This window comes from Dermacentor albipictus, chromosome 1 (genome assembly GCF_038994185.2).
Source record: "Dermacentor albipictus isolate Rhodes 1998 colony chromosome 1, USDA_Dalb.pri_finalv2, whole genome shotgun sequence".
NCBI lineage: Eukaryota > Metazoa > Arthropoda > Arachnida > Ixodida > Ixodidae > Dermacentor > Dermacentor albipictus.
Window position 1 is genome coordinate 226,363,639 of NC_091821.1, and position 14,500 is coordinate 226,378,138.

General features: G+C 42.2%; 1 protein-coding gene across 4 annotated transcripts in view; it reads right to left on the bottom strand.

Moving 5' to 3' along the window:
- Nucleotides 1-14,500, bottom strand: part of NFAT (NFAT nuclear factor) — a 102,722-nt gene that overhangs the window by 6,277 nt on the left and 81,945 nt on the right. For all 4 annotated transcript variants that reach the window (XM_070530949.1, XM_070530948.1, XM_070530951.1 and 1 more), the window contains exons 12-14: nt 11,622-11,690; nt 7,386-7,565; nt 1,773-2,996 (exon numbers count right to left, since the gene is read on the bottom strand). In XM_070530949.1, coding sequence (XP_070387050.1) covers nt 1,773-2,996; nt 7,386-7,565; nt 11,622-11,690 — 1,473 coding nt within the window. The remainder of the gene's footprint in view (nt 1-1,772; nt 2,997-7,385; nt 7,566-11,621; nt 11,691-14,500) is intronic.

The window sequence follows — 14,500 nt, forward strand, 5'->3', positions numbered from 1 at the left end:
AGCATCGTATAAAGTGCTTCTGTGGCTATGCTCATCTGCAACTCAAAAACAAGGAAATTGACGGAAACAGTCAACAAAATTTAGCAAATGAACTGCTGATAGTGCAATAATGAAAGCTTCTCACAATGAATCATTCATAAAAGAAAATTTGCCACCAAATGGATAATGACATCACTGTACTTTTGATTCTAGGTTTTAGAGCTTAAGAAATCGGAAGCACATCATAAATGGCCCCAATATTCCATGAATTATTACACTGTAGCAGACTCTGCACTGTTGTTGATAATCAGTGATTACATATGTGCATACTATGTAGTTTATGGTAGACAACAGAAATTTTATGAGCGTATCATATTTTTGGCTCCTGTGTAATATCCAGCGAACTGAAAGACATCTTATTCCTTCAGAAAGAGAGTGAGAGAAAATAGTGAAGAAATTGTGCAATAACAAACTGATACTGCAACTACAGGTCTACAAAACCACTACAGCTGAGGCACGATGCTGCAATAAACACTAAAAAGCATCCCAACACTCACTTGCATGAGCATATTTACCCCTTCTTACTGGTAGTTCTTAGTAAATTAAAATTATCACCATGATCAACATTATCACAGGACAATATTACAACTTGCTCAACCCAGTTTTACACAGTACCTGGAAATTTAGGTAAAATCAATGAATGGCCAGTAATTACTTCACGAATAATCCAATCATCACCAGATTTTTTTTTTAATTTACGAAAAAATGAAGGCCTCTCCTTGCAACCTCCAATTACCCGTCTTGCACTAGCCGATTTCAACTTGCAGCTGCAAATGTCCCAATTTCATCATCCTACATCCGTTTTCTGCAGTCCTCGACTGCGCTTCCCTTCCCTTGGCATCCATTCTATAACCCTAATGGTCCATCGGTTATCTGCCATACGCATTACACGGCCTGCCCAACTTCATTTCTTTCTTTTAAATCAACTAGAATATTGACTATCTTTGTTTGCGCTCTGATCTACACCGCTCTTTTGCCTCTCTTGTTACCCCAAACATTTTTTTTCCACTGTGCTTTGCACGGTCCTTAACTAGTTCTCGAGCTTCTTTGTTAACCTCCAAGTTTCTGCCCCTCATGTTATCACTGGTAGGATGCAATGATCGTACACTTTTCTTTTCAACGAGAGTGGTAAGCTCCCAGTCAGAATTCGGTAGTGCCTACCGTATGCACTCCAAGCCATTTTTATTCTTCTATAAATTTTCTTCCCATGATCAGGGTCCCCTGTAAGTAATTGACCTAGATTAATGTACTGCTCTACAGATTCTAGAGGCTGACTGGTGATCCTGAATTCTTGTTCCCTTGCCAGGCTACTGAAAATGTAATCCAAGCATAAAGTCCCTTAATTAAAAAGTAACCCTTTTTTCCCAACAGCTGAAATTTTCAGTAGTGTGCCAGACAGCTAAAAAATGTTGCAGCTGTTTTTTTTTAATACAAGACCATAAAACACCATAACAAATAAATGACAATAAATGCATTAAGTTGTGGCCACTGCAATACCAAATTTAAAAACCATAGTATCACTCACGAATTTCAACATACATAAAAATTAATTTTCATCGGCCACTTTTATGATCTAGCAATAAAGAACATACAGTTTACAATGTACACAAGGAAATGGCTGAGGTCTCAGGTTGAATGCTTCGTTTTTTGGGTGCACTTTGGTTTCATCAGCCTTATTTGGCCCAAACCATATCACTCCTTTCATTAAAAAAAAAAGAAAGAGCCTGCCATACCATTGTCAAAAGCATTGGGGTTGATCATGCGTAGTAGCTCAGACTCTGGAAGCATCGACATTGCCGAGATGTGGTCCATGTTTGGCCCTTGAGCTTGGGTTTGTGCTTGCTGAGCCGACTGGGGGGCTTGATCCCTGGAGACACCCAAGCTAGGCTCCACAACAAGGGTTTGCGGCTGGCTGACTGGCTGTGCTGCTGCCTCAAAAGAAGTCAGGCCAAATGCACCAGCAGCTGCCATATTGTCCTGGCACTGAGGGTTGCTATCAAAAGTACCTGTCACTGAGAACTGAGCACTTGGTGCTGCGCTAACGCCCACAGGGCCTGGGTCCATGATCACTTTGTCACCAAACACTACAGGCACCTTGGGCTCAGACTGGGTCAGCATACCATTCAGTGAGTCTGGCCAGCTGGAGGTGACCTCTGTCTTGACTCCTGCGCAGGTGAAGTCCATGCTCTGGACCTGCTGCTCCAGGCTACTGGCAGGCCAGCTTGACAAAGACAGAACTGGAACATCCTTCACCTTCTGTTTTTTGAACTGCTGTTCATCTGCAAAAGATGCTGTAGTGTTGTCCAAGGGCTGCATCTCGGGAGGCCGCCCCTCAAGGTCTGGCTCCGTTGAAGCTGATTCGCAGTTCATCTGTCCCCACAGCGGCTTGGCAGCAGTCTCAGTCTGGTTTTGGTGGGCTGTAGTCAGAGCACTCCATTGGCTCTCGCACTCAAAGGTGGCTGAGGCAGCGACTGTGTGAGCAGGTGTGCCCGTCTCTGTTGTCACTCCCATGAGCTGGTCGACACTGCAAGGAGGTAGCATGCTCTGGTCTGTGTAGAACAGACCGAGGTTTCCCAGCTGCTGCTCATCCGAGGCTTTCAAGGGCTCCTCTCCGGACAATTCATAGTTTGCAGCACACTTGTCTGGGGCCCCTTCAGGAGCATGAGAGATCTTGCGCTTGAGGTGACATGACTCAGCTAGGCTTATGTCTTCAGCTACAGCCTTCAGCAGTGTCTGCTGAGGAGCTGATGAAACTACAAGACTCAATGTAGCAGGCGCTGCTGGCTGCTGCTGTTGCTGCGACTGCTGTTGCTGTGGTTGCTGCTGCTGCTGCTGCTGCTGCTGCTGTTGTGTCTGTGGCTGGGTTGGCTGTGCTGGCTGCTGCACCACTACAAACTGGATGTTGTTAGGTGCTGCAGCTGCTGCTCCACTGCAGCTCCCTGGCTTGGACTGAGACTCTGAAAGAATTCAAGGAAGTCTTGTAGCATGCTTTAAATGCTAGAAGTTAGCAGCTACCTTTGTTTTTCCTCCTATTAACTAACATCTTTCTGTGGAACCTGCATGTGCTTTCTTGTGGCTTCATGCCACTTTCAGGAGGATACAAACTTCTTTCTTAAATTTTCTACCACCTTGTAGATTTTCACATAATACATTTGTTTATTCTCTAGATGCTTTCAAACTCACACTTTGCAAATGGCAACATACAGAGTACTTCGCATGATATATTATTAAGCACAAGTACAAGGCAGATAAAAACAACACAAACGACTGTTAACTGAAATGCCACACTGTAGCATAAAAAAAAACTACCTAGCAGCATCAACTCATCAGTCATGAACCACATGTTTCAAAAGATAAGATGCAATTCATTCCTGTGAGTGGAACCTTACTACCTTCAAAGCTGGGAGTACAATTGCATTCACGACTAAGCAACAAAGGTTAGACCTTCTCATATTTCATGACAAAATACTCACAAAATGCCTTCAAAATAAGGACATCACGGCAATACCTTTATTGCTGCTGCAGTTTTTATGCAAGAGAAATTGAGAAAGAAATGCTTGCCAACAGCAATTCTATCTACTAATGAAGCATCTTTCCTTGGATAAACAATATTCCAAAAGGGGGAAAGTAATCATTATAGCCTTCAGTTTCCTCTTAAAGGGGTCCTGAACCACCCCTTGGGCTTGGTGCAAAAACACAGTCCGCGGATAGCATACACTGCTGTGAATATCTCAGCCAAATTTTGTAGTCGTGCGCGGCATGTGGCGCTCGCAAGCAGACTGCGAAGTAACCTTTTTCACAAACACTTTCTCTTTAACGAAGCCTTCTCCTCACTCTTTTTGGGCTGCTATATTTCCTCATACAAGAGATTCTCATATGCAGCTGCTATTGGCCAAGAGCTGACATCAATCAAGAAAGGTGTTTGGATCAGTGTGCTTCTTCTTACTGTTACTGTGTACCTCTATTGACACAGTTTAATAAACAGGATGAAGTAAGCAAAAATCTGCATTTTGAATTGCGATGGGAATTATGTACTTCTAGAAATATGACTATCGTAGTGTCGCCGACCATCATTTGCCAATTCTCGCCCGCGCCTGCCTGCATAGGAATAAAACTTTGGCCACACTGCTTATCAGTGTCATAGCTGTCGAGTATTGCTAATTTCTATTAGTTTTGAACACTTAACTAGCCTCGATCCACGTGAAACTTAATGTAAGACAAAACGTACACTTGCCAGCACGTGCTCATCCCTGGCCGCTCCTGGCTAGAGGTCTTGGCAGACTTTGCTTTGTATTGAGCTATTGCGCCAAATGCGCAATTTGGATGCAGCTACTATCCGTTGGTCACGCTGGTCCGCAGCACATAGCATGGCAAGACTGAAGCACATGAGCGCGAGCACGCACTCTGGTTATAGCTGCTCATTGTTGACCCACTCACTTCCTCGGCGGCTACTTGCTAGCCGCTCAACTAATGGCTGTTCCTGGCTGTTTTTCATAGACGGCAGCAGATTGTGGGCTATTTTCTGATTAGGGGGGATTTTGCAAACTAGATGAACATATTTGTTTACACTTTCAGTTTCAGCACAAGTGGTTTGTAAAATGATGTAAAGATTCCTGCTTGTCAGACTCCGCACTGTTGTTGTAGTCGTTGCAATCAGAGTGCCTGATTTAAAAAAAAAGAAGAAGAAAGCTTACAGGCTTCCGAGTGTGCTCATTTTTTTTTCAGCACATACAACCAAAAACTGTATAAACCAGTACCATTTGATGCTATGCTTAGTTCTTTGAGGGCAAAGTTCAAAAGCCCAAGAGGCGTTTGCTGAGTGAAAAAATATGCAAAAGTGCACTGCGCATTTCTGCTCGTTTTAAACTTTTATTATGTTCACTTTCTAGTTTTTTACTGCGCCTGACACATAAGCCTTCTGGGAACAAAATAAATCAGACTTCTTGTAAATGCGATGTCTGTAGCAGATTTTAGAGCAATTTTCTTACAATGTGGAACACCAGGTGTGGTGGAGCAGCAGATGGGCGGAAGCGAAGAGGCTAACCACTACTGTTAAATTTAGCTGTGTCTGCAGCGTAGTGTGCATACCGTGGCCATCGCAAGGTGCCACGACGAACGTGCTCACCGAGCGCCTGTGGCTGGCTCAGGACAACAGCGTGCTCCGAGTAGTATCTGTGGGTGACGTGACTCAAGGCCCGAGCGCCAACATTTGATGAATAGGCTGTCTTCTTCCCGAGTTGCACACCCGCAAGGTGTGTCACCATCATGGTAGAAGCTCGTTATGGTAGGAATCCTTTCAACATGAGTCCGGAGTGCGGCATGCATCGTTTAGCCGATGTGTGCGAGGCCAACGTACTCACATGAGCGAACATGAAGTTCGTTCGACCCTTGGAAATTGTGCAAATGAAGAGAGAAGTGCGAAAGGAAATGTGCTGTTCATGTCCCTCGTTGTGAGAATAGCTGCACATAGCTATCAGTACACTGTAGCACAGCAAGGGGATGAGACACCGTGAACCGTAAGCTGAGGGATAGCCTCCGTGTTTGGTGTATTGTAGGCGCCAAAATTGGAAGTAGTGGAACATCCAAAATCAAACTTGAACTGCGCACCATGCTGATGTTCAGTAGGCCAAGCGTTGCAGGCACGCCCTGCTCCACCGTAGCCTTCACAGTGCAAGGAATTGAAGAAGGAGCGGGAGCACCGTGAAGGTGATCACGGGCAATTTTAGGTTGCCAATAACTCCACTTCTACTCAATGCATTGAAGTACTTTGGTGGAAAAGTATTTCTGTGATAGTCTGTTTTATTGTCAAATGCATTTTTCAACTTCAATAAAAAGTGGTTCAGAACCCCTTTATATGTTCATCATGTTACACACCAGTTTGACATTGTTCAGCAGCTGTGGCTGGCTGGTCCCCTATTGTTTTTATAATAACTGAAATAAATGGATGCTGTTACATAACCAAGCAAAGGAACATTATTTTACAGGAGCCTCCTTTCACACGGATATTGGCAAATAAATAATTTAGAGATCACTGGCATTGATGGACCACGATAAAGTGCTGTGTACAGCAAACTTGTTAGATTTGCATTGCATGCAGGTAATTTTAGAAAGGAAATTCAGGGCCCATTATAAAACTTCCAGATGCCACAAAGGTTGGCCCCAGGCTAACGGTAGCAGGTGGCTAGTTCCGTCTCAACAAAAATTTGCAACCGTGGTGGTCACCTTCGACAACATAATATAGCAGGATGCTGACCATGCTTTACCACATATGTTATATACTAAGAACATGAAGTCTGCAAACCAGACGGCATTTCTTACCAAAATTTGTTTTGAACAAGACAGCTACACAGAGTAGTTTGATTTTGAAGTGAATCCTGTAAAAGGATCACATGGTGGCACTATGAACATAAAAATGCCTTCATGTGTCTCATATCTAAAAGTAATGAACAAAAATTTCCGCACACCCCAATGGACTGCCAAAACTTTTACAAAAATAATTTTTTTTATTGAAACTCCAATCGGCTAACAAACTGGGGTGTCGCAAGTGGCTTATCGCCTTTTGTAGACAGCTGACAGATAAGACCAATTGCCACACCGTGAGCCCAGGAGGTCTAATGTGCACAAATGCAAAAATGTAAAAGCAGAATCCAGTTCAAGGCATCGTGAGATGTCGGAGCATTGAGGGATCCCTAAAATGAAGTCACATTCTGCTTACTGTGTTGCATCTTCAATATTTTTCAACATAGCTTTTACTTGACTATGATACAGGACTTAAAAAAAAGTTAACACACAGACTTAAGACACATTTTGGCATCCATAAGTCACTTGCTGCGCAAAGCAGTTAAATTAGTATTATGACTGTTTTTACTTGTTTCATTGTAGAGCAAGCAAAATACACCTGCTACCTGTCGTGCTGAGTAGCCACACCTTGCTTTGCCTTGAATTAGGTAATTTTCAGGAATTTGACCATGCTAATCAAATTACCCCACACTCGTAATACCTTGCAAATCTTTTTTTATCTTCAATTCCTCTACTTTACCTACGCAAAATCTTATCATGCACTACAGTTTGACATTACCGATGCTCAAGTTGTCTCCTAGGGCGTTACTGCTCGTGCAGCAAAAAAGAAAAGGCTGAGCCAAAGCTCCACGTACACTAAAGGCCCGAATGTGCAAAGGACATAAATGAACATGAATAAACAAGCAAATCAGAAATAGATGAAGTACTGCTTTGTCTGCATTTTGCATGCTTTGTCTGCATTTTGCATTCATCTTCTTGCACAAGGACACCAGAAGATTACTATGCCATTTGTTGTACACATGAGGACCATTCCTTTCATTACCAACCTTGGACAGAAGCTGATGCAGGTGACAAGGCGATAGTTGTAGTTGGGATGACAAGTGTTTGAACGGGGTGACGCTGTGCCCGTGGCGACGTCCCCGCCAGTAGTGGAATCTGAATAATGGTAGGAAGCTGTGCTCCCTGTGAACTTCCAAAAGGCTGTGGCTTCAATTCCAGGCCTGACGCTGCATACATAGCAAAAGCCAATATTGCTTGGATGGCATGCCATGATACCCAATAAAGCACATTATAAATAATGTAATGTACAGAATGCCATTCTTTTTATACATTGCACAAGCAAAGTGGGTAGAGCACTAAGCGACTAAAATCTTGGCTTAGCACAGCAGCGTAAATGCTGTCTGCAGAAAGTGGCATAGACAGCACGAAAACACAAGCACGTGGGAAAAGCATGATGGGACAAGCTGCGGAGCACAGGAACACTAATTTTATGATTCTGATGCTTAGTTGTCGAGCTTCCTTCTAACAGACTATCTACTGCAGAAGCAACGAAGGGACTGAAAAGAAGCCTGAGATGCTGCATAATAACCCCCTATGCACAGAGCCGATAGCACATATGTACAGTATAGCATGGCCCACACAGCTGTGAATGACTAGGTATATGCTTAGGTAAGACAGTTGCATCTAAAGCGTGGATAATTATCTAAAGAAATGTTGGAAGGTGCGATGCATCCAATTTTTAGTGAGCAGCTTGTTGAGCTGTTTCCACCAGTAGCACATGCGGACTTTGTCAACACCGAAATGCCTTCTAGCAGCCCAGTTACAATGCTCCACTGCATACTCCAAGGCCTTCGACTTAAAACTAACTGTTGACTGAAATTACAGCTTGTCACCCACAGCAACATACAAGACAGGTGAAAAAGAAAGCAACAGACAACACTCACAAAATTGCTGCCTTCAAAATAGGAAAAAATCAATTATCGTGCACATCCCACACACTGTATGACTAGGTGTAAACAAAGTTTTAATGAGGTGGCAAAACAAAATGGTGCATCGCAATAAGAAATGCACAGTGGCGTTTGGCGACGAACATGTCCCGTAAAGATCATTGGCCACTGTGCCATACCTTGCAGATCACAGACAAGTTTTATTTAAGGGCAATATTTTTGAGCGATCACTTTTGGTGAAACTATCACCTCCATGAGATTTCGCATGACTTGCCACTGGAGGTTACAATGTAGACAGCCGAAAGCATCCCCGACACTGTGCCAAGATAGCTTGGCACAGCATTATAATTGCCGCCGGCAGTGTACACCAATGCTTCCAGTGCCTAACGATGCAAAACCATGCAAAAGTGGTCGTATCTTCACAAGCGACAGATTCTACTTGGCGAGACAACCACCATCTTTGATCAAAAAACCCCCCTCTGACAACATGCTAAATTGTGGAGAGGTAGGCAAAGAAAGCGTCACTTTAAAAAGTGGGATAATATAAGGTGCACTGCTTCACTCGCTTCGAGCTGCACAACTGTCTACAGTTCATTTTGATTGGCTGTTGCACTAGCACTGCAGTGGAAAGCATTAATTTTTCCACTAGGAGATGGCTCTCGGTGGCAGTTCACTCACACTGGCAAGCCAGAGTGAGTGAACTGGGAAACTAAAGCACAGCTGTTAGTTAATGCAACTGCATGGGACCAAAGCTGGAGGTGTGTTTATTACAAGGAGGAAAAATATCCCAATTTTCAAAAGCAAAGTTAGAGTGCATTCATTATGTGACTCGGTTCAATGTACGAGTTAATACGGCAGAGATAAATTCAGCGACGTGGCCCTCACACGGGTATGGTATACAAGAATACACGGATTCCATAGAATATAAGGATGAGCAGGTATGTAGGATTGCACAAACACTCACATGGACCTGAAAGCCTGAGGAGGCCAAGAGTTAAATTCAATTCTGATGTTTTACATGCTAAAACCACAATATGATTATAAGGCAGGCCAGAGTGGGAGACTCCGGATTAATTTTGACCACTTGGGGTTCTTTAACGTGCACCCAATGCATGATACATGGGCATTTTTACATTTCGCCCCTTCTGAAATGTGGCCACTATGGTCAAGGTTTAACCCTTTGACGGTCGATTTTTTTCACCATATGCGACCGCCAAGGGTCGCATTTTTATTGCAGATCCCAGATCATTTGAGGGACCTATTTCGAAAAAAATGTACTGTAATTTTTCTAGGGAGACTGTAAAGTGAGAAAAAAAATATGTTGCGTTGGTATATATGTACTGTTTATTCATGAATAACAACAAAAAAAGGAAATAAACTTATAAGCATTAAAAATTTGATACATTGTTATACACATAAGGCTTAGAAAACGCACACACGACAATATTTCACAACTGTAAAACGTTCCTGCTCTTACACTAATATTTACGTCCACAGCGTAATTGAACTGCATAGGTGATCGCACTCAAGAAAACTGTGGTTGTGTGCCTGTCAGAATCGCAAAATGTGTGACAATATTCCTCTAACCTTCATCTTATCACCAACCAGGGGCAATTAGTTTTCGATAGCCTTAAAAAAAAAAAAAGAAAAGAAAAAAAAGAAAGAAAGAAAGAGAGAGAGAGAGAGAGAGAGAGGAAAACGAATGCACGGCGACATACTTCCTATGCGCACACCTGTGAGCACTAAACGAGCAAGAAACGGGCGGTCGCCCTTTGAGCAATTAGTAACGAGACAGCCATCAGTTTTGCGAGTGCAAGAAGCCGAAACCACCCGCAGAACAAAACACAAACCAACGCCCGCGCGCCAGTGCGCGAGCGGTAGTATATAGATGCGCGGGAGCTAACTAGCTCTAAAACAAACCGTGCAACGAAAACAGAGAAAGGGAGGCGCGAGAAAAAAATTTCCCGTATTCCCACATAGTGGCAGCACATGCTAGAAAAGAAAAAGTTAGGAAATTGGAGCGGGTTTTAAACGTACAGATGGCGCCGTAAATATATGGCATCGACCATTTTGGACTTCTTCACGGGGCCGTATATTTACGTCATTGACCCTCAAAGGGTTAAATCTCGCGCCCTAGGGCTTAGCAGTGCAATGCTTTAGCCACCACACCACCATGGCGGCTGCCTGAGAAGGCTAAGAGTGCTTCAAAGGGAGAGCGAGAAATGATGGGACAGTGCAGAAATTAGCACAGAGTAAAAGCTTAGTTCATGAAAAACAACTACTTGACTGTCAATATTTTTTTTAGGGGGAAGGGGGAATTTTGTGCATGGCGTTTCTTTAGAAGTGCTAGTAAACAACAAAATTTCTATCAGATGTAGTTCAGGAACTCTAGCAAAAAAATTATACATGCTTTTGTTTAGGCCAAATATGCCTAAACAAACATCAATTATTCAAAGAAACATTTGCTTGTGATTTTATGATCAAAAGTTGTCACGCATGTCAGTTACAGGTATAGGTATTACGCAGTTGTGGATGACTGCAGAAGCACACTTGAATTGCAGAAAACTTGCAAAAATGATCAAACCATTGAAAGAACTTTAAATATAGTATTAAATATGGAGTGTATTTCTCACAGCTGCAGCTGGTACAAGTTTCTTTAAAATTTGATCTCATCCAAGGTTGACTAATTGATAGTTTCAATATCTAGAAGAGATCGGTTATAGACCTTGGCTTTGTGTCAATTTTTGCTTTGCATAGTTTTTAGGAGCTTGATGCAAGCCCAAAAAAAACCTTCTTCCTCTTCTTCCAAGAATTACACGTTGGTTGGTGTAGTTGTTATTAGCTCTTGGACCAATGCAGGCCCCATGCTATCATTATTTTAAAGACCGGTGACATTTTCATTTTCTCTCCTATACTCCTGTGGGCCTTGTCCAGACGAGGCCTTGCAATGTTTTTTGTTTTTTGTACAGGAAGCGATGAAGCACAAGTAACAATTAGAAAGTATTTTGTCCTTAACATTGCGAAACTGGTGTAAGCTGCAGATCTCAAAAGAAGATGTCACACTACAAAGTTCTATGCCTGTACCTGGTCACAATTGACCCCATTAATGAACTGAACCTCAAGAATGCATTTTCCACATGTCTAGTCAAAACATACACCTCTTAAAGACTAGTTAATATGGTTACATTACATTACACTTGATTCTAGACCACCCTGAATATACCATGATGGAGATGTGTGTTTGTTGGTTCACTCCATCTTCAAAGGGATGCAGAAATGAAGAGAAAGTTATTTAATGCTACAATTAAGGCAATGCGCCGCCATTCACATACTTACCAGTTGCAGCATTAGCATTTGGTTTCGCCTTTGTGGCACTCAATGGTCCCGCAGATATTTGGCCTCCGCCTACAATTAAACAGAAACCGGTTACACACTACCTCCAAACTGGACAGAAAAATTAAAAGCAAAGCCAAATGGCAAAAAAATAGGAGAAAGAAAAAAAAGATTAATGGAAGAAAGAACAGCACATTAAAATCCGATAGATTTAAAGGCTACCCAATGAGAGATAACATCAAACATGTCCCCTGCCACCATGTCAAAGGTATGAGGGGCATACTAAAGTGTGCAGCAGCACTTTTTACACAATTCACTGACAAAGCTCTTTCTTATGTTCCCCTTGTCCTCAGCATGGTGGCAGCTTGAAATCACAGTAAGTGTGCCGCAACCTTTGAGCCATCACATTTGCACTCAGGCACGCCCACACGCACGTTCATGCTCATCAACCAACCACTCAGAGCCAAGCACATTCATTCATGCGCTCATTCGTTCTGCACAAGCCATGCACTGAGATTTCATTATGTCAAGAAAAAAAACACTGCACTAGAAATCTACAGGCCAAGATTGAACCTACTACCACTATGCCATTAAACTTCTGCACACAGTAAAATGTCCACATCACAATATCTACCAGCTGTCATCATTGACCAGTCATATGCATTGCACATTGGCTAGTCATTAAAGAAGACCAGTCATGGCACAAGGCTGTATTGGCGAGCCAAAAAATTGGTGTGTTCTAGACATACCAACACAATAAAATAAATCGTAGCCAATTGTAATAACTAAATATACTATTACCAAACCAGTCACTGTTAACATTCAAACCTGAGGTCAGAATATTTAGGCCTATTAATAACACACAGCCACCCTCAAGTGAATAAACATTACTCTGGAAATCAATTTTTAATGACTATGCTAGTCATGAGCAAGTTTGCTAGGCTGCATCTTATGTGTTCTTAGCTGTGTAGCAACAATAAACAAAAGGAGTGTTTTTTTTTCTTAAATTAATATCTGTAATATTCATCATCTTCTTTAGCATAATTATCTGCACTCCTATCATTTCATAATGGGATCCTTTACCAGAACATAAGTGTCACAGTAGCAGCTATCGCAATGTTTGAGGCACTACAATATGTCTATAGGTATACGACACTGAAGACATTGGATGGTGCTTGAGAAAATGCAGTATCATTGACAATGAATGCACTCTGCAACAAGTAACTGTTCATTGTTGAAATTATGTATCTTTTTGTTCATTACCACAGTAATCAAACTACGATGGCTGCCAATATCACATTGCATATGAATGTATGAGACTAGTGCTTTGCTGTGTTGCACGACTTCACAGTATATAGTAGTTACTATAGTATGCTCTACTACTGAACCATGTCTTCACTACTCCTATTTTTGTATATTGTTTGAATTTACTTGTTAGTTTTCCTTGTATTATGCTACCCCTGCTTGGTCATTGGACTGCAGTATGTTCTAAATGAAAAAAAAAAGAAGTTATTGCACCCTATCAAGATTATGGAAACACTAATCTACCCACAATGAGTTTCCCATGACGCTACCCACGTTTCTCATGAAAGCATGGGCAAAAATATTAGAGCAGTAATCTCGCATGCCAAAGAACATGTAGTGTATCAGCATCACAAAAGTGTGCAGCACCTGGTTTTGCCCAGAGATACCATTTACTGATGTAGGCTGAACTATGTAAGTTTGGTGGTTTGTGCATTCCACACCGTGAAATGTGAACACAGCAATAAGGTGGTGAATGAATGACTATAAGTTTACAAGCACAGTGCTCTGGCCATGTGATGAATATGATGGATCAGCAAAATGATATAAACTATCTATAAACTATCATGTAACAAATGAAGTGAAAGCGGAAATGACTGAATTTGCTTCCTGTGTAGCCACGCATTTGAAGCATACATGGACTCTCTATGCCAAACAGTATGGGAACAAAAATTCATTACAATTCCATGACCTTTCTGGTACGTTTGTTCATGTCTCATTTTTAAAATTACAGAACTTAAAATTTATGACATGGGCTTTTTACGGTGCAGCAAAACTCAGTACATTTACATAATCCTGCCAAAGTTGTAAAAACTTACGCAAAAGGGTTGACACATTAGCAAGTAAAGCAACTGTTTGCAGAAATGCGTCTTTAATCAATTTTTGAACATTCTGCTACCAATGTAAGACAGTACTCTCAGTGCATGCCAAGTGCATACCAAGCGCCCAGACAGACTTCGTTATTCAACATTCAAATCCTTAAAAGCACCTGGCAAGAGAGAGACAGAGAGGAGAAAAAAATATATAAAGAAATCACAACAACCTGGCGTATAACATTCACACACCACCTTGCACACCAGTCAAGCACACAGTCTCAGGAGCCACACAAAGTCACGCTTAACACGGCTGTGTGTCACTCTCAAGAAATCGGGGACGAGACAGGCACCAGGCACATTCTGCATGACAATACAGCCAGAGAGCATGGGGTGAAGGGACCAGGCACAAGGCAAATGGTCCTGTGACACGCCAATTATTTCAGACTGCTCGTCCCCGAGGTGAACTCAGTCACACTGCACCAAAGCCTGCGACACCAAATCCCCTTCCCACCCAGCATGTGCCCCAGAGGAAGTGTAGTAAGCCTAAGTAGGCACTCCATAAATGACATATACGTGGCAGTCAGTTTGTCAACCAGCACCAACCAAGCCACCTGTAAAGAGTCATTGCAACAAGAGTTAACAAAAGTCACTTTCACAGGGTAACAGAAAAAACACATAAAAGAGAAAAAAATGCCATGTAGCATTTGCAAAAAGGAAACATCAGAAAAGCATGTACTTCCAAGTTGTAACGCAGATTACAAAGAA